The sequence below is a fragment of the Zootoca vivipara genome, chromosome 12, assembly GCF_965207765.1.
Source record: "Zootoca vivipara chromosome 12, rZooViv2.hap1.1, whole genome shotgun sequence".
In the NCBI taxonomy this organism is placed as follows: domain Eukaryota; kingdom Metazoa; phylum Chordata; class Lepidosauria; order Squamata; family Lacertidae; genus Zootoca; species Zootoca vivipara.
The window spans coordinates 42,058,129-42,078,672 of NC_142595.1; the positions used below are offsets into that span (position 1 = coordinate 42,058,129).

General features: G+C 42.4%; 1 protein-coding gene across 1 annotated transcript; it reads left to right on the forward strand.

Annotated features, from left to right (window-relative positions):
* Positions 1-5,989: 5,989 nt before the first annotated feature.
* LOC132592973 (vomeronasal type-2 receptor 26-like) lies at positions 5,990-14,686 on the forward strand. The gene is made up of 4 exons (XM_060281283.2): positions 5,990-6,838; positions 8,699-8,926; positions 11,445-11,571; positions 12,331-14,686. The coding sequence occupies exons 1-4, from the start codon at positions 6,008-6,010 to the stop codon at positions 13,230-13,232; spliced, it is 2,088 nt and encodes a 695-aa protein (XP_060137266.2). The 5' UTR covers positions 5,990-6,007; the 3' UTR covers positions 13,233-14,686.
* The last annotated feature ends 5,858 nt before the right edge of the window (positions 14,687-20,544 follow it).

Below are 20,544 nucleotides of genomic sequence, written 5' to 3' on the forward strand. Positions count from 1 at the left end.
GGGAACGGACACATCCTCCCCCTTTCCTGGGAAACAAGGCCCCTGAGTCATGCACAGCAAAAAATCAAAAGAAAACAAAAATAATTAAAACAACAAATCCAAGGACAACGTTCAAACAATCCGGAAAAGCATATTACATCAAAACACTAACCAAAAACAAGTTATGCAACTATTACCATTCAAAACACAAATGACATCAATACCCCCCCCCAAAAAAAACACAAAAAACCACAGCAACGTGTGGCCGGGTCAGCTAGTAATCAATAAAGTTGTGGCATAAATTCTGCCAAAAACCAAACCAAAATTTGAGTCTTTCTTGTCTGAATTTATTTTGGGGTGGTGGTGGTTAAAAGGCCTACGCACGCAAATACATGGTGGAAAAAGTGAATAAGAAGTTTCTTTCCTCTCTTGATTGTATAACCCAGGCTCATTCAATGGAGCTGAAAAGCAAGTACTTCTTTATATTGTACATTTTGAACAATAGACTTTGTTGTCACAAGGGATTGTCAATGGCTTGGATGAAGGCCAATCCAAACTGGGTCATGCAAATATTGGGCCAAGTGGAGTTAAGACATGCACAGATCGTCCCATTTTGGGGTGGGCCATGCAGAGTGATCCGGAGTTTTCAGGGGTTGAGTGGTGGGTGGCAAGGCTGCCAGGTTCTAATACACCGCCATGTCCCCTGCAGAAACCTCTGCTCAGCAGCTGGTTAGGGGAGGGTTTGATCCTGCTGGTTTCAGGGTGCTCCTATGCATAGCTGCCAAGTCTCCCATATTCCCCGGGAAACCCCCGTTTTTCCAGTTGTTTCCCACTGGCAGCCCAGATTTTTAAAAACCCCGTAAATCCCCCGGATTCTTACCGGCCCGGGGAGGCTCCTTCTGCACATGTCTGGAGTCTCTGGACATGCGCATAAGTGATTTATGGCACTGCGGCCATTTTGGAAATGGGCAGAGCATGCGTAGAAGCGACTTCCGGTGGTGCTCTGCCCAGTTCCAAAATGGCCGCAGCACGACTTCCGGTGCTGCAGCCATTTTGGAAATGGGCAGAGCATGCGTAGAAGCAACTTCCGGTGCTGCTCTGCCCAGTTCCAAAATGGCCGCAGCACGACCCCCGGTGCCGTGCTGCTGCCGATCCCGGATTTTTCAATCTGGGAGTTGGCACCTATGCTCCTATGCAAGCAGCACACATCAGGATTCAATTCCTGTTCTCAGTTGGGAGTGGCGGAAGGGACACATCAACTCGTTTTTTAATGTATGAAATAACACAAAAATTCAACTTTGATGACTGTGCACAGATTGCATTTTTAGAAAAATTGTATGTTATGCTATAATATCATGCTCCCTTTATTCAAAAATAATTGCCTCTCCATATCCAGGGAGTGTTTTCTGTTTCAACAGCCACAGGTTCCCTGTACCTGCAATTTTCAGTTGGTTACAGTAGGGATATTTATTTATTCATCACCCATCCTTCACCCACCCTTTAAAAACAGTTTAAAACAACATTAGACAATCTTTCAGGTTTCTGGGTCCAACGCTGTACGGAGTTTTAGTCACCAGTGGCAGGTCATGTCATTTTGGTAACGGAGGCAGAAATTGGCACAAAGGTCTTTTATTATGAACTTCTAACTTCACCAATACACCACAGTCTCCTTATTATCTACTGAAAGGGAATTAAACCCAACAGTTCTGAATATGTGACAAACACATTTTCTTCTGCAATTCCACGGGGGTTCACAAGCATTGAATAAATAACTACATTCCAACTGGGTTATTAACAGGGCTATAATTAAAGCTGTGGCTTTTCAAAAAAACCTGTGGACTTTCAGTGGCCACTGGAAAAAGTAACGCCAAGGATACTAAAATTAAGCAGAATAATTTAAATAGGGTCTCGGATCCACAAGTCTGATCTTGGATACTCCCAGATTGCTTCCTCTTAGCTTTATAAAGCACCATTCAAATGAGACAGTTTTTATATTGGAGAAGTTTATTATACTATTGCCAGAGAAATAGTGGTTTCTGCGTAGAACAAACAGTTGCTTTGGAACTGAGAATGGTGGTTTTAGTTGTCTTGCTGCTGGAACTGGTTTCTTACAATGTATGTCAGGCTCACATAGCAAAATGCAGGCTCCAAGGTCCACATCGTCCACTTCACACGTATCATCAGCCAGGAGAATTCCTCATTGGTGGCATTGTTTCCCATGGTGGCTTCATCGCCTCTGAAGCAACATTCACTGAAGAACCCCCATCAGTGCTGCCTGAAGAGCTTGTGTAAGAACTAAGCCACTCTTTTATTACAGAAGAGGAATGATCAAACCTGGAGTTGCAAACTTCTTCTACTTTAAATGGGGAAAACTACTTTAGATTTGAATGGGACTTATACTGGTGCAAAAAATTACAGGAATCTCTTTAAATTTAAGACAATACGGGATAAACTCCCATAGGGAAATAAATATCACTGTTTTGCAATGTATGCATGTTTGTGTGTCTGGGAGAGCCCTTTTGAACAGCCCATTTTGATAAACTTTATTTGAACTACTAGAGTGTTAGTAAGAATGAATTTTTAAAAACCTTTTTTGAAACTGAATGTGCTTATGGTATTATTTTTTATCTTTGGCTAACGTTTGTGATAGCACTGATAAGTACTTCCTATGAAGTATAGAATTCAGTGAATTCCAATGACCATCATGAAAATGAGGACATTGCAGGGAGAGACCAGAGACTTTGTAAGAGTCAGAAAAAGACCTCAGACATGTAAGGGAAAACCTCCCATTGCCCCACATTAGCAACCCCTGCTGTAGATACTATTAATCTTAAAAGTTTGGAAAACTGGGGCAAAAGTAAAAACCTGAATTTCAATAGGGACGAAAGCACAAATCTAAGATGAGGAACACTTGGCTTGCCAGTAGTACATGTGGAAAGGTTCAAGGGATCTGCATCAACAGAAGTATAATGTCCTGATCAAAGGAAGCAATTGTACTGCTCTATTCTGCCCTGGTAACCTGGAGTCCTGGGTCCAGTTCTAATCACCACAATTTAAGAAGGATATTGGCAAGTTGCACCATGTGCAGAAGAGGGCAACAAATATGTTCTGCAAACCAAGTCTTATAAGGAATGGTTAAGGGAGGTTTTTTATGTTTACCTTTGATGAGACTGAGGGGAGCTATGATAGCCATTTTCAAATATCTCAAGGGCTGTCTCCAGGAGGATGAAGGATGCTTGTTTTCTCTTCCTCCAAATCAGGGTATTCAAGTTACAAGAAAGGAGATTTCCACTAAACACCAAGAAGAAGTTTCTATTTATAAGGGCTGTTCAACAGTAGAACAGACTGAGAGTTAACCCCACTGAACTCAATATGATTAACTACTGTGTTGATATGTAAAGGGAAATAACTGTTGGCGTTTCTACTGAAACAGTTTGTAACTCTCATTCTAGGGTGGTGCCTAAGCTTTACCAGCACATCGTGGCCTTGGCATTTGCAGTCAAGGAGATCAACGAAGACCCTCACATCTTACCCAATATCACCTTGGGCTTTCACTTATATGACAGCTATACCCATGCAAGGAGCACATATCTTGCCACACTGCTACTTTTATCCATGGTGGAGAAATTTGTTCCCAACTATATATGTGATGTTGAACGTTATCTGGCAGGGGTCATTGGGGGATTGGATTCTGAAATCTCCTTTTATGTGGCTACTGTTTTGGACATCTATAAGATTCCTCAGGTAGGACAAACATTTACTCATGTAACACTTCTATTAGCTTGCATAGAGGAAGACAAAAACTGTAATAATGGGCTAATGCTGCCAATTTCTTCAAAAGTCCAATACAATACAAGCAGCACGCAAAGGCACAAGATTCAATCAAGTTTCAATCAAGTATTATTAGTACAAAAAGAAAACAATAAGAGAACCATATACAAACGCTGACACAGAAGCCAAAACCAAACGTCAAGCAAATAGCATATACAAATAAATACCGAAAGGCAAACCAGTCTTTATGGTCTTTGAGGCTATGTAGCGGTCAGCAAAGTGGCAGCAGGTCGAACGAAGTGTCAATGATAGACAGGCTGCCAGCGTTTTTCGCCTGTTTCGCCCATATGACGGGCTTCTTCAGTATAGAGGAAGAGGCAGGATCCTCAGCATCATTTCAGGGTGAAGATGAAATTAGAAGGAGAACCATGTACACTACTTTGAGACCCATAGAAAATAAAGGTGGTACATAATTACCATATAATATAAACAAACAAACCTGAATATGGGGAAAGGGTGCAATACTAGAAAAAAAAATACTTGTCCCTCCCCCTTGTCTTATACACAAATCTAGACCACTGATATCCCAAAGGCAACTGATGGGAGAGTGGGATTCTCTCTCACCAGCTGTTTTTAGTTATGTAGCAATTTCTGCTTAGTGAGGAGGGTATCCGAACTGAGTTGCTGGGGAAAATGGGAAATTGCTGTAAATTCTGACATAGCGAGATAATGTCTAGGTGATCTGCTGTTTGGTGAGTGGTTTTATCCATTGTACAAGACCCTGCCAAATTTTGCAATGAAGAAAAAAATCATTTAATGTTTTTTAATAATAATAATAATAATAATAATAATAATTTATTATTTATACCCTGCCAATCTGGCTGGGTTTTCCCCAGCCACTCTAGGTGGCTGTCAACAAAATATTTAAATACAATAGTATGACAAACATTAAAAACTTCCCTATACAGTAAAATAGACACAATGACATTGCCCTGCTCTAGTCATCAAAGTGTTCACAAGATTTATAAATAAAACAAAACAGACCCGGTGTCCTCTCCAGTCATGAAATCAAATGTTTAAAAACCACAAATGGGAGATGATCCCAGTTTCCAGTTGTAACGAAAATAACCCTAGGATGATATATTTGGTCACAGCCTGGATGTATAAGGGTTAATGCATCTCCTACCCTGAGTTACATCACATGCTTGTGGGGGCGGGGTTACGGACATTCTATGAGGAGAAAACGGCAGTTAGTGACAGTTGACAGTTGGGATAGAGAGGGAGATGAAGCAGGAGAGTGTGAGCTTGGGTGATGGTAGAATAGGTTTATAGAGTAGTGTTAGGTGAGGAATTGGTGAGGTTTGAAATTATATGTTTAAGAAGAACAGTTCCATTGAAACCACATGCTTGTACACATGAACCTTGAATGCAACCATTAAGATCTTAAGACATTAAATGTTAACGTTCCATCTGTGCTATCGTCTGTGTGAACTTTCCAGCAGAGGTATCTATTGCTCATTCTGAAGAAGTGTGCATGCACACGAAAGCTCATACCAAAATAAAAACTTAGTTGGTCTTTAAGGTGCTACTGAAGGAATTTTTTTATTTTACTTCGATCCAGACCAACACGGCTACCTACCTGTCATCTGGTGGGGATACTCATTAAAAGGACAAAACCCCTTATCTAAGGCAGAAAGGATAGGTTGTTGTCCTTTGAGTGCACCGAGAGGAGGAAGAGGGAGACTGGTTCAAGGGTGACACAGAGTTTCCTCGGGAGGGAGGAAAGCTTCGCAGTGGGGAAAGCTCAAGAGAGGAGAACCCCTTACTGGTGTGTACACTAGGAATAGTATCATATCCACCTCAGAGCTTTACAAGATACTGTGCCATGTTTTGGGCTGGAAGAGTACTCTCATTTTATCTCTAAACCCCAAGCGTTATAAGGGGGTTTATAAGGAGAATAACTGGGATAGTGGGAGGTGAACTTTACCTCAGGACATCCCCATTAAATCCTTTTATAATCTGAGAGGTAGGTTGTACAATAAAGACGAAAAGTACAGGATTATTGTCACACCAGTCCATCTGCATGTTTGTCTTTTGTATATCTGAGAGAGAGGCACACAAACCCCAAAACATTGGCAAAGGGCATATTTGACTAACAGGGTTCACCACATAATGATTATGTATACTTTGAAAGTACTCTACTGTCTCTTTTCCCCCTCCATTTACCTTGTAGCTCATTTATGGCTCGCCTCCAGTGATGAATGAGAAAAGCCCAGGGCTTCCCTTCTACCAGATGGCAGCCCCAGAAGCCCTTCAGTATGAGGGAATTCTCTCTTTGCTTCTACATTTTAGGTGGCCGTGGATTGGAGTCATTGTAACAGACAATGACAATGGAGAAAGATTTCTGCAAACTATTTCCCCAATGTTTATGGAAAGTGGTGTCTGCTTTGCATTCATAGAAAAATTCCCCGATTTCAGTTTTATATCTGAAATGTATGGCTTGCTAGAACAGGCGGCCAGTATAGAAGATAAATTGTTTAGCAGCAAAGCTAATGTAGTTGTGACATATGGAGAGTCTTATTCCTTGACAAATTTTAGATTGCTTTCATACCTATCAAAACATAATGACTTGACCAACAATGTAAAAAGTAAAGTATGGATAATAACAGCCCAGGTTGAGTTCGCTTCATTTGTCTTTCAAAGGACCTGGGATTCAGGAATATTCGATGGTGCTATAGCCTTTGAAATTCACTTCAGAAACCCACCAGGATTTCATCAGTATGTTTTGCACAGAAAACCTTCCACCACAGAAGGGGACGGTTTTATCAGGAACTTCTGGCAACAGGCCTTTGAATGTGTATTCCCAGCTATCACTTCAGACAAGGTGGAAGGAAATATTTGCACAGGAGAAGAGAAGCTGGAGAACCTTCCTGGATCATTTTTTGAAATGAGCATGACAGGCCACAGTTACAGCATCCACAGTGCTGTGTACACCATGGCCCATGCTTTACATGCCATGTCCACATCCAGGCACAGAGGAATGGTGTACGGAGGGAGAGGGAAGAATCCGAATCCACAGTTTTGGCAGGTAAAGGTTGTACATCCTCAACAGAGCTCTGTTGCTTCCTCATAATCAGAGTTGTGCCCAACATTGAGGGAGGGGGAGTGCATGACATCTCATGGGACCTATTACCCCACCCCAATGTCTTACCTTCATGAAAGGGATTAACTAGGGTGAAGATGCTTCATTCTCGGTAGTTGGGGATGTGCTTGGTGTGATCATAGCACGTGCCTGGGTAGAGCTAGGCTTGGCATGATTCTTGCTACTGGTCCCTCCTGCCCCAGAGCCCTTAGGCATCTGGCCTTTCCTGTAATTCTTCTGCAGGTGGTCTTCTTTCCCACACTTCCAGAAATTTCACTCTTCTGAGGCTGCATTTTGTGATTAGTGTATAACACACGGTCTGTCTGAGAGCAAGCATGAGAACTGGATATATCCCTATCTCTATGTATTATGTGATGTACTTTCACTTTTGCCTGTTCTTTCTCGGAGCTGGATGAGAGAGAGCACTATGATTCCTTGTCTGTCTAATATAGTGAAATAAGTATATTTCACAGGAGCGCCCTGCGCTATGCTCACCGGAGGATGCTTGGAGAAATGGGGAAGGGGGTTGCTGATAGCCCGGAAAACTCTCCCTACAGTCTTTGCTCTGGCACATCCTTTCGAGGATCACAATTTTATTTTGGAAATATTATATGGCACTAGGCAACCACACCCACTCTGAGGATTATGCATTGGTTCACAAAAGATTGTCACCTTAGTCTTTCCTCTCAGAGTTCAAACATTTCGGCAGAGTCCAAAAATGAATCTATGAACCTATAATTCTGCTGACAGATGAGAAGGCACTGATCTGGTGTTATGCTAGATGATAGCCCAGAAAACTCTCCCTACAGTCTTCGCTCTAGCACATCCTTTCAATGGTCTGATTTTGGAAATATTATATGGCACGGGGCACCCACCCACCCCTCTGTTGAATACGCATGTCACCTTAGTCTTTCCTCTCAGAGTTCAAACATTTGGGCAGAGTCCAGAAATGAATCTATGATTCTCCTGACAGAGGAGAAGGCATTGATTTGGTGTTATCCTAGATGATTCCCCACATATTTTGCTGCTTGCAGATCTGGACTACATAAAGACAGTATACTCCCCCAGAGGAAAGGGAAATTATGTCCGTGGATACTGCCCTGTATTTGAGGAGAAAGCATTTGTAGGAGATAATCTTTGCAGCACAATGAGATGCCACTGCATTCACAAATAGGAATAATAATAATAATAATAATAATAATAATAATAATAATAATAATTTATTTATACCCCGCCCATCTGGCCGGGTTCCCCCAGCCACTCTGGGCGGCTTCGAACAAAATATTAAAATACAGAATTCCATCAAACATTAAAAGCTTCCCTAAACAGGGCTGTCTTAAGATGCCTTCTAAAAGGTCTGGTAATTGTTGTTCTCTTTGACCTCTGGTGGGAGGGCATTCCACAGGGTGGGTGCCACTACCGAGAAGGCCCTCTGCCTGGTTCCCTGTAACTTGTAAATAGGAAGCAGTGATCATAGTCAATAGAGAGGATCAGCATTTTCTCTAGCCCATATCCACCAAATCTTTCCTCAGAGCAGGTTGCTGCACAACACTGCGTCTCATGGAGAGGGAGAAAGGGAACAATGGAAAAGGGAGTGTGGGGAAGAAGAGCTGTAAGAAAGAGTGTGAGAGAGGCATGTTTGTGAAAGATAATGGGTTGGCTCTCTCCATGCTTGGACCTGACTCCACTCAGTTGCCTAAATCACCACCCACCTTTTGCTGCATTCTCTGCACACAGGAAAAAAGTTTGCTCAGCCTTGTATTAGACTGTAGCCTTTTCTAAACACCTGTCTTTTCTGTTTTCTAGCTCCATCACTTTCTGAGAAGTATCTCATTTAACAATACTGCAGGAGATGTGGTCTTCATCAACCAGAATGGAGAGGCAGCATCTAGCTTGGATATTGTCAATTGGATCATATTCGCCAACCAAAGTTTACAAAGAGTGAGAGTTGGGAGGATAGATCCACAAGCTCCTCCAGACCAAAAATTAACCCTTGATGAAGATGCCATAACATGGCACAGTTGGTTTAACCAGGTACTGCCACATTGTTATCTAATTCAGAAGAGATTTAATATAACTTAATCAATAATAACAAGAAATAATTACAGTACCCACCTGTCTGTCTAATTACTGGCTTTTTAACTGCAAGTTACTGATTAGTGGATGGCCAAAGCAGGTTCACCAACTTGAATAAAATATTGAGGGGTAGGAAAGCCTCACCACTGCTTCTATCTACCTTATGCCTCTAGCTTGACTGCTCCCTCAATTTTCTCTATGGGCCCCATGTGGGATCCAGAAACATTCTGGAGAAATTTAAGGATGCCACTAGATACCACTTTCCAGTCACTTCAGCACCAGCTTCAATTTAAATGCAAAATTCATTACATTAAAAAAAAAAAAATCATTGAAAATTGTAGTGGAGGGGGCCTGGGCATAGACCACTGGGAATTCCAGGCTTAAAGGTTTGGATAAAGCACTTTATGAATAAACAAGCCAATTCACCATGCATATCCCTAGAACAGTGTTCACTGTGGAACACGCTCCCTCCAGATGTAAAGGAGTAGTGAAATCTAGGTTGTCTCACCGTAATCCCAACCCTTCATAGACCTCACCACAAGCTTCATCCATACAAATGTGGTTTTTGCATCATACAATCTTCATCTGAATGTGGGTTATTAGGCCCAAGTCAAATAACGGTTTGTCTATGAAAAGGCCTGGATACAGGAGGGCATGTTTTCTTTCAGCCAATCACGGCCTTGGCATACATTTCCCCTGCGCTAGAGGGTGTATATCTGAAAGACCAATAAGCTATCCAGTGGATTTTTGCACGATCATGTTGACTTTGAAACAATCTTACATTAAACAGTGCACACAGGAGGTCAGTTGGACTAATTAAATAGGTTCTTTTTTCCCTTCTGAAAGACTGCAACCAGAATCCTCAGAAAACTTGTGAAATAAACAAAAAGTGATTGGGATTTATTTATAAATATTAAATACTGGTTTTGAACTGAGTAAAAGACAATGTATGAATTTATAAGCCCCAGATTTTTGCCTTTCTTGCGAGAAAAGTGGAGAAATGAAGTGGTTGGGAAAGTGAAAACAGAGAGCAGCAGATGTAGGAGACCACTGGTCTTCTAAGGGGGCCAGTGGAAAAGGTGGAGGCAGGAGAAGTGATGAAGATAGAGAAAGTGAAGGACGGAGGCTGAGAGGAAAGGTGTGAAGAACAAGAAATAGATCATTCGGAATAGATGCATCAGTCTTCAAAAAAGAGTTACTGGTATCTCAAAATATGTATTCCAAAGTATATTTTCCCCTTAACATGCCCGGTGTTTCAAATCTCTTGGATAGCTTCATTCCAATTCATGTATTTAACCAGAATTTTCATTTTATTTTTCTATAAGTACTCATATTGAACACATTCCTCAAAAATCCCTTATTTGGAAATATAAGGAACTCTTACCCAGACAGCATATGATGAGCCCAAGAATAGGTGTAGCCACCAGCACCAAATTAATTCTAGAGATGTCTACCTAGAGGACTACATACTAAGAAGTAACAATTCTGCATACCATTATTACACCCGTGGAAGTCATTAATATTTTAAGGTTGCTTAAATTAATATTCTAAAATGTAAAGCAGATAAAATTTAATAGAAAAATTATACATGATATCAAACATTTGATTTTAAACATTGAAGAAAAGAAGAAGTAACAATTATAACAAGATTAACAGGGACACTATAGTAACTTCAAAGTGTGCCTGCACATACCAGAACAATAGAGGAGTTGTCACATCATGTCAGACGTAACTACTACTAAAAAGAAAAGTAGCAGACTGGCAAATTTTAATGAAGGAATATTCACAGCTAGCCAGGGTCACCGGGCGAATTAGAGGTCAAACAAAGCAAAAAATGAAAAAGGAATGGAAGATTTTTGACGATTATATATTAACGAGTAAAGTAATAAGATCATGAAGGCAGATGGGTGCTGAACCTGTTGGGAATTAAAAGGAGAAAAATTAGAGGTGAACTTTCTGTGTATAATAAGATGGACTAATACAAATTGCATAGGATATGATTGGAAGACCGTTGTTAAATTTTGTGTTTTATTTTATATGTACAGATTTTTCTTTTTTCTTTTTTGTATTTTGTATTTCTTTTTTCGCTTTTGTATTTTGTATTTTGTATTTCTCTCTTTCCTTTCCTTTTTCTTTCTTCTTCTTTTTCCCTTTGTTTCCTTCCCCCTCTTTGTAATTTTTATTTAGAGGAGATAATCTGTGTATAGAGCAGGATATGTTGTGGTTTGCCCCAACACCCTCCCCCTCCTCTCTCTATTCTTTTCTTCCCTACTACTTGTAAATGAGGATCCATGATTTCTCTGTATGGTTTTAAAGATTGAAATAAATAAAAAACATTTTTTTAAAAAAGTAGCAATTGCCCTTGGTAGAGGCATTCCGTGTCAGTTTAGAAATATAGAGAAGAGCCTTAGAACCTGAAACATTCTGAACTCATTATTCTCTTGATGATTCTTCTACTCTTCCATTTATGGAATAGACTCAGCCTCTTTCTGTCTGTACTGAGAGATGTCTTCCAGGATCAAGCAAGAAAGTGAAGGAGGGACAGCCACCTTGCTGCTACGATTGCATTCCATGTGCAGAGGGGAAGATTGCAAACCAGGATGGTAAGGAACAGGATTCGATTAAATGGATCCATTTGATTGAAAGGTGTAAGGATGGCTGAGGATAAGTTTCAAAAGAAGACATAAGCTATTGTGTGTGTCTCTCTGCCTCTTTGTGGTCATTGCCTTTCAGATATTGGTGGTGGCAGCAGTAGTAATAACAATAATTTATATGCTACCCATCTGACTGGCTTGCCCCAACAATTCTGAGAACCTTCCAAAAAATGAAAACATCAAACATTCGAAACTTCCTTATATATGGCTGGTTTGGTGTGTCTTCTAAAAGTCAGATTGTTGTGGACCCCTCTACCAAGAAGGCCCTGGTTTGCCTGGAACTTCACTTCCCGCAATGGGAGAACTGCCAAAAGGCTCTCAGAGCTTGATCTCAGTGTACAGGCTGAACAATGAAGGTATATAGGGTCAAAAATTTGACAGATTGTTAGAATATATTAATAAATTATAATAACAATGCATTGAGAATAGCCAGGTGGTACGTGGTTCAAATAATATCCAGAGGGGCCCTTGTCACTCCTTCCGACTTACGCAAGCTGCACTAAAGCTAGTGTGATGATACATTCAAATATCATGAGGAGGAATGGCCCTGGCTGTGTCACTTATAGGACCACATTGCTCTCAACAAAATGAGAGAGTACTGGACATATGTTTTAATTTGAGCTGAGCTCTTTTCTTCTCAGAGAGAAAATAAACATTTCAGCTAGTTCGCATGAAAGGAGCTAAGGACCATATCCTTATTTTCCCCAGATATGAATGACTGTTATAAATGCCCAGACAAAGACTATCCAAGCAAGAACCGGGATGCATGTCTACCCAAGGATATCAGCTTCTTGTCTTATGAAGAACCTTTGGGCATCAGTTTAGCCTGTTTCTCTCTTTCCCTTTCCTTGATCACAGCTCCGGTACTAGGTATATTTATGAAGCACCACAACACACCCATTGTCATTGCAAATAATCGAAACCTCACCTACGCTCTCCTCATCTCTCTCCTGCTCTGTTTCCTTTGTGCATTGCTCTTCATTGGCCGACCAGAGAAGGTGACCTGCCTCCTCCGACAAACAGCTTTTGGCATCATCTTCTCAACTGCTGTTTCTTGTGTCCTGGCAAAAACTTTAACTGTGGTTTTGGCCTTCATGGCTACAAAACCAGAATCCAGGATGAGGAAATGGGTGGGGAAAGGACTAGGTCACTCCATTCTCCTTTCCTGCTCCATAGTTCAAGCAGGGATATGTACTGTGTGGCTGGCAACCTCTCCCCCATACCCAGATGTGGACATGCACACTGTGATTGAAGAAATCATTCTAGAATGTAATGAGGGGTCTGTGACAATGTTTTACTGTGTCCTCATCTACATGAGCTTCCTGGCAACTGTCAGTTTTGCTGTGGCTTTCCTCGCCAGAAAGTTACCAGACAGTTTCAACGAAGCCAAGTTCATCACTTTCAGCATGTTGGTCTTCTGCAGTGTTTGGCTGTCCTTTATTCCTTCCTACCTGAGCACCAAGGGAAAATATATGGTAGCTGTGGAGATCTTCTCTATCTTAGCCTCCAGTGGTGGGTTGCTGGGCTGCATCTTTGCCCCCAAATGTTATATAATCATTCTGAGGCCTGAGCTGAACAATAGAGAACAGTTAATAAGGAAGAGAAATTAAAGAAATGAGAAACCTGTCATTTGCTGTATTTTTTTGTTTCCCCCTGTGTTTACAGTAGAATATTTTGAAATAAAAGTTCTGCTGATGGTTTATATAATTTTTTCTGGGGTCCAAATTTCCATAAACGAAATTTCCTTTGTAAAAGTGGCTTATTTCCTTGGAAGAACTCAATCATACCTTTACACATACATTATTCTCTTGTAGCATGTGCTGACAAGAAGACTCAGAGCTCTTCTTGTCAAAATATACATGCCAGTAAATCTGTATCCGGCCTTAATTCTCAATGATAAAATTTGTCTCACAGCTTTCAGTATGATAGGATCTATGAAACTGTACTATTGCAGGCCATGGAATATTCATGTATTCATTTATGGTTTATTGTTCTGTACTGCTAACAGTCAGATTTCTCCTGATTATATAACCCAGGCTCATCCAATAGAGCTGAAAAGGAAGTACTTCTTTATAGTGCACAATTTTGAACAATAGACTTCGCTGACGCAAGGGATTGTCAATGACTTAGATGTATTTAACAGATTCATGGAAGTTACGTCTATCCACATCTACTACTCATGATGCCCCCACTATCAGAGGCAGTATGTCCTCAAATACCAGTTGATCGGGGAACAAGAGTGGGAGACTGCAGTTGAGCTCATGTTCTATTTGAAGGTTTCCCATAGCCACCAGATTGGTCACTGTGAAAAAGCTGGTTAACCCCATAGGGAATAATGAGGGTTGTGGCAGGGCCTAGCAGAAAAGCTTGTGTGTGTGTTAGGGGGTGGGTCTAAAGTAAGGGAGTCTAGGCGATTGGAGGGCTGAGTGTTGCTGGGGTAAATTGCATGTAGCAATGCTTTGACAGGGTGAGTGTTTAAATCTCAGAGTACTTCCTCATTGCCTCATTCTTGCTTGGTGCATTAAAACTCCCTCCCGCCCACCTCCTTTCCTTTCGCAGGTTAGAGTGACCTTGCTTTGCCTAAGGGGGTCGCCTGTATTCAGGGGCCCAGTAGGAATTTTGCCATCTGGCTGATTGGCTGTTGCCATTTGGTTTTTGCCTACTGCTTAGCAAATAGTCACAACTTGTTAGGTTGGCGGTTAGGCTTTGGTTGATAAATTTTGGGAGGGGCATCGCATGGAGGTGCATGCCCCTCAGGGATGCTCTTATAGAAGTATTCCGTTAAAGTAATCCTGGGGCTCCGGGGCTCTCGTCCTTACACCCCCGCAATGGTGTGGTGCTGGGGCCAATACAGAACACGAGCCTTGGGGAACATCTCTGGTGGGGAGATGGCCTGGACTCAGCTATCTCCTCACAATAGGGTGTTTACTTGACTTTCCTACCATAGGAAAGTTTGAGCTGGTCCTGTCCCACCGTGGGGCAGAAGATTAACCAAAGCCTAAGGCCAACACTCAATTTAAAATTTGTAATTTAAATAAAGTTGTGGCCAAAATTATGCCAAAACCAAACCAAAAATAATGTGTCTGTCTGAGTTATTGGGGGGAATTTTCTGGGGGCCTCGGCATGCAACAGGATTCTGAGCTAGATGGGCCTTTGGTCTCATTGAGCAATGCCCTTCTTATGACTGCTACGATTGGGTATGGGAAGATGAGAGCTATCTTTCATGGCTGTGTCTTGAATTTGGCTGAAGGACAATCCAAATTGGGTCATGCAAAGCTTGGGCCAAGTTCAGGAAAGACAAACACAGATCCTCCCATTATGGGGTGGGATACACAGAGTGATCTGGAGTTTTCAGGGTTTGGGTGGTGGGTGGTAAGGCTGCCAGAGTCTATTTCACCACCCTATTTCCTGCAGAAACCTCTGCATAGCAGATGGTTTTGGGGGGGGATTTGATCCAGCTGGTTTCAGGGTGCTCCTATACCGTGTTTCTCCTAAAATAAGACGTGCCTCTAAAATAAGCCATGGCACGATCTTTTAAAGGCAAAAATATATAAGACATCCCCCCAAAATAAGACATGTTGGGGGTACCGGTACCTACCCGACCCAGCGGGAGCCGGAAAACACAGCAGCGCGCGCCGAGCCCCAGCCCAGCGGGAGCCCCAGCACAGAGACGCGCCGAGCTCCGACTGAACGGGCCCCAGGACCCGGCAGCGGGCGGCGCACGAAGCCGCAGGACCCGGCAGGAGCTGGCAGCAGCCCCAGCCGCGCCGCGCCGCGCCGCACCGCACCGCATGAAGCCCAGGGACCCGGCAGCGGGCTCAGCGGGCGGCGCGCGAAGTCACAGTAGCTGGCAGGAGCCGGCAGCAGCCCCAGCCGCGACGCGCCGCACCGCACCGCACGAAGCCCAGGGACCCAGCAGCGGGCTCAGCGGGCGGCGCGCGAAGTCGCAGTAGCCGGCAGGAGCCGGCAGCAGCCCCAGCCGTGACGCGCCGCACCGCACGAAGCCCAGGGACCCGGCAGCGGGCTCAGCGGGCGGCATGCGAAGTCGCAGTAGCCGGCAGCAGCCGGCAGCAGCCCCAGCCGCGCCGCGCCGCACTGCACGAAGCCCGGGGGCCCGGGAGCGGGCTCAGCGGGCGGCGCAAGAAAGCCCTGTACCATACTTAACAATGCTGTACCATGCTCAATAAAAAAATAAGACATCCCCCAAAAATAAGCCGCAATGTGGTTTTTTAGAGAAAAAATAAATATAAGACGTGTCTTATTTTAGGAGAAACACGGTAGAAGAAGCACCCATTGGGATCAATTCCTGTTCTGAGTTGGAGCTGGAGGAAGGGGACACATCATCTCCTTTTTTAATATATGAAATAACCCCCCAAAATCATAAATTCCACTTTGATGATGCTGCACAGATTACATTTTAGAAAAAAGTGTGTGTTATGCTATAATCACATGCTCCCTTTATTCAAAAACAATTGCCTCTCTGTATTGAGGGAGAGTGATCTGTCGAAATGGCCACTGGTTCCCTGTAGCTGCAATTGCCAGTTGGTTACAGGAGGGATATTTATTTATTAATCACCCATCCTTCACCCTATTGAAACAGTTTAAAACAACATTAGACAGACTTTCAGGTTTCTGGATCCCAGGCTGTACACAGCTTTAGGCACCAGTGGAAGGTCAAGTCATTTGGTAATGGGGGCAGAAAATGGCACAAATGTGAGGGCTTTGCACAGTTCCATCACCCCCAACCTGGGGTGACCAACCACCTGGGACTCAAACCAATTTTGGGTGCAGGTAGAGCTAATGGGGTACCCAGAATACATCGCTGGTTCGGTACTTGGTGATGCGCTACTTCACCCAGCGCTTGAAAACTAAGATTACACCCAATGGCTCGACCACCAAAAGTTTTGATGTTTTGCTATTAGGAAGGCAGAACCTCAAGGCCAGCCAATTTGTCTACAGGCAAATTCCTCCCCAGCTTTGAATACCACCGCCATTAGCAACCATAGCAAGGTCAGCAAGTACAAGAAAAATTAAGTGGTTAAACGGAATGACGCTTAAGGAGAAAAGCAATGTTAGATGATGACGTGATAAGGAAAATACATTTCATAAGCATGATCATTAATTGACCTGAACTGTGAATGGAAATAATCAGGGAGGGTGGGAGGGTGTCACTCTTCACCTAGCAGGGCTGTGAGAGGTCCCTGCATCTGCCCTTTTAAGCCTCACTGCCAGGCCAGACAAGGCAGCAGCAAGGTAGTGCCCTCCAGGAGGTGCCACTCTGTGGCCCATTTATGGTGCCTTTTGGGTGGGAAAGACCCTTCCCTTTGAGATCCACTAGCCAAGGAGAATTCCCCTCCAAAGGCCAGCAAATGTGTGTCCCTAGGCCATAGGGAAAGGAGGCTGAGAGTGAGGGTACGAAACTGTCATCCCCTGGAAAAGTGGTGAGCAGCCATTATACTCATGCCACATGGTTGGTGTGGATCCAGGTCCACTCAGCCAAATTCCAAGATGTTGAAAACACCGTAATACATTTTGGAGTCTCCATTTTTTACAAGGTCTTCTATTATGAACTTCAAACTTCAAAATCCACCAATACACCACAGGTCCCTTATTAGCTACTGAAAGGGAATTAAACGCAATTTTAAATATGTGACAAACACAGTTTCTTCTGCAATTCCACAGGGGTTCACAAGCAATTCCAGATTGGTTATTAACAAGGCTATAATTAAAGTTGTGGCTTCTCAAAAAGCCCTATGGACTTTCAGTGGCCACTGGCAAAATAAGGCAAAGGATACTAAAACTAACCAGATTACTTTAAATAGTGTCTGGGATCCACAAGTCTGACCTTGGATACTCCGAGATTACATCCTCTCAGGTAAATAAAGTACCATTCAAATGAGATAGTTTTAATCTTGGAGAAGTTTATTATACTATTGCCAGAGAAATAGTGGTTTCTGCGTTGAACAATCAGTTACCTTTGAATTGAGAATGGTGGTTTTAGTGTTCTTGCTGCTGGAACTGATTTCTTACAATGTATGTGAGGCTCACATAGCGAAATGCAGGCTCCAAGATCCACACCGTCCACTTCACACGTATCATCAGCCAGGAGAATTCCTCATTGGTGGCATTGTTTCCCATGGTGGCTTCATCGCCTCTCCAGCAACATTCACTGAGGAACCCCCACCAGCGCTGCCTGAAGAGCTTGTGTAAGAACTAAGCCACTCATTTATTACAGAGGAGGAATGAGCAAACCTAGAGTTGCAAACTTCTTCTAATTTAGCTGGGGGAAACCACTTTAGATTTGAATGGGACTTAAGATGGTGCAAAAAATTTCAGGAATCTCTTGTGAATTTAGACAATACAAGATAAATTCCAGTTTCCGGATATGGAAATGAATATAAATGTATTGAAATGGATGTATATTTTTGTGTCTGGGAGAGCCCTTTTGAACAGCCCATTTTGATAGACTTTATCTGAACTAGAGTGTTAGTAAGAATCAATTTTTAAAAACCTGTTCTGAAGCTGAAGCTTCTTATGGTATTATTTTTTGATCTCAGGCTAAGGTTTGTTCCAGTACTGAAAGGTACTTATTATGAAATATAGAATTCAGTGAATTCCAGTGACCATCACTGCCTCATGAAAATGAGGACATTGCAGGGAGAGACCAGAGACTTTGTAAGACTCAGATAAAGACCTCAGACGTGTAAGGGAAAACCTCCCATTACCCCACATTAGCAACCCCTGCTCTAGATATTATTAATCTTAAAAGTTTGGAAAACTGGGGCAAAAGTAAAAAATCTGAATTTCAATAGGGACAAATGCGCAAATCTAAGATGAGGAACACTTGGCTTGCCAGTAGTACATGTGGAAAGGTTCTGCATCAGCGGAAGTATAGTGTCCTGATCAAAGGAGGTAATAGTACAGTACTGCTCTATTCTGCCTTGGTCACCTGGAGTCCTGTGTCTAGTTCTGATCATCACAATTCAAGAACTAAATTGGCAAGCTGGAACATGTGCAGAGGAGGGCAACAAATATGGTATGGAAACCAAGTCTTATGCAGAACGGTTAAGGGAGTTTTGCATGTTTAGCTATGATCAGACTGAGGGGAGTTATGATAGCTATTTTCAAATATCTCATGGGCTGTCACCAGAAATATGGAACAAGCTTGTCTTCTCTTGCTCTGGAGGGTAGGACACAAATCGGTGTATTCAAGTTACAAGAAAGGAGATTTCAACTAAACATCAAGAAGAACTTCCTATTTACAAGAGCTGAGAGTTAATCCCACTGAACTCATCCTGATTAACTCATCCTGATTTGATATGTAAAAGGAAATAACCGTTGCTGTTCCTACTGAAATAGTTTGCAACTCTCATTCTAGGGTGGTGCCGAAGGGTTACCAGCACATCGTGGCCTTGGCATTTGCAGTCAAGGAGATCAACGAAGACCCTCACATCTTACCCAATATCACCTTGGGCTTTCATTTATATGACAGCTATTCCTATGCAAGGAGCACATATCTTGCCACACTGCTACTTTTATCAATGGTGGAGAAATTTGTTCCCAACTATATATGTGATGTTGAAAGTTATCTGGCTGGGGTCATTGGGGGACTGGATTCTGAAATCTCCTTTTATGTGGCTACTGTTTTGGATATCTATAAGATTCCACAGGTAGGACACCTATGTATTATACCCATATTAGTTTGCATAGAGGAAGAGGCAGGATCCTCAGCATCAGTTCAGGGTGAAGATGAAATTGGAAGGAGAACCACGGCAACCACCTTTAGAGCCTTAGAAAACAAAGGTGGTACATAATGATAATATAAACAAACAAACCTGATTAAGGGGAAAGGGTGCAATACCAGAGGCAAAAAAAAATGTCCCTCCCCCCTGTCCTACACACACATCTAGACCACTGATATCCCAAAGGCCACTGATGGAAGAGTGGGCTTCTACCTCACCAGCTGTTTTTAGTTATGTAGCAATTTCTGCTTAGTGAGGAGGGTATCCGAATTGAGTTGCTGGGGAAAACGGGAAATTGCTTGCAATTCTGACATAGCCAGATAATGTCTAGGTGATCTGCTGTTTGGGGCGTGGTACTTTTCATGTGACAAAGACACATGGGAGCCGGGACAGCAAGGCAGGCTGTAACTGTCAAATCCCAACTGCTGTAGTGTAACTGTCAACTGCCATTCTAGGCTTGAGTCTCTTTGTCCAGTTTGTGTAACCTGACAGTCATGAACATCTTTGCCTCTGTGTTTCTGTAACTGAGTCTATGTTTCTGAAACTATGTTTCAGAACAATGTTTTAATAAAGCTTTCATTATTTTAACCAAGAACTCTGCCGAAATAAATACCGCTGCCCGTCAGTACTTAAGTTCCTCCATTCATTTTATCCATTGTACAAGACCCTGCTAAATTTTGCAATGACATAAAAAAAGTTTACTTCTTTTATAATAATAATAATAATGATGATGATGATGATGATGATGATGATGTTGTATTTTTATAAGCCACCAATCTGGCTGGGTTTTCCCCAGCCACTCAGAGGGGCTTCCAACAAAATATTAAAATAAACTAGTCCGACAAACGTTTAAAACTTCCCTACACAGTAAAATAGAAACAATGACAATGCCCTGCTCTAGTCATCAAAGTGTTCAACAGATTTATAAATAAAACAGACACAGGGTCCCTCTCCAGTCATGAAATCAAATATTTAAAACCACAAATGGGAGATGATCCCAGTTTCCAGCCCATCTGCATGTTTGTCTTTTGTATATTTGAGAGAGAGGCACACAAACCCTGAAACATTGGCAAAGGGCATATTTGACTAACAGGGTTCACCACATAATGATTACAAATACTTAGAAAGAACTCTACTTTGTTTCTCCCCCCCCCCCCCTCCATTTACCTTGTAGCTCATT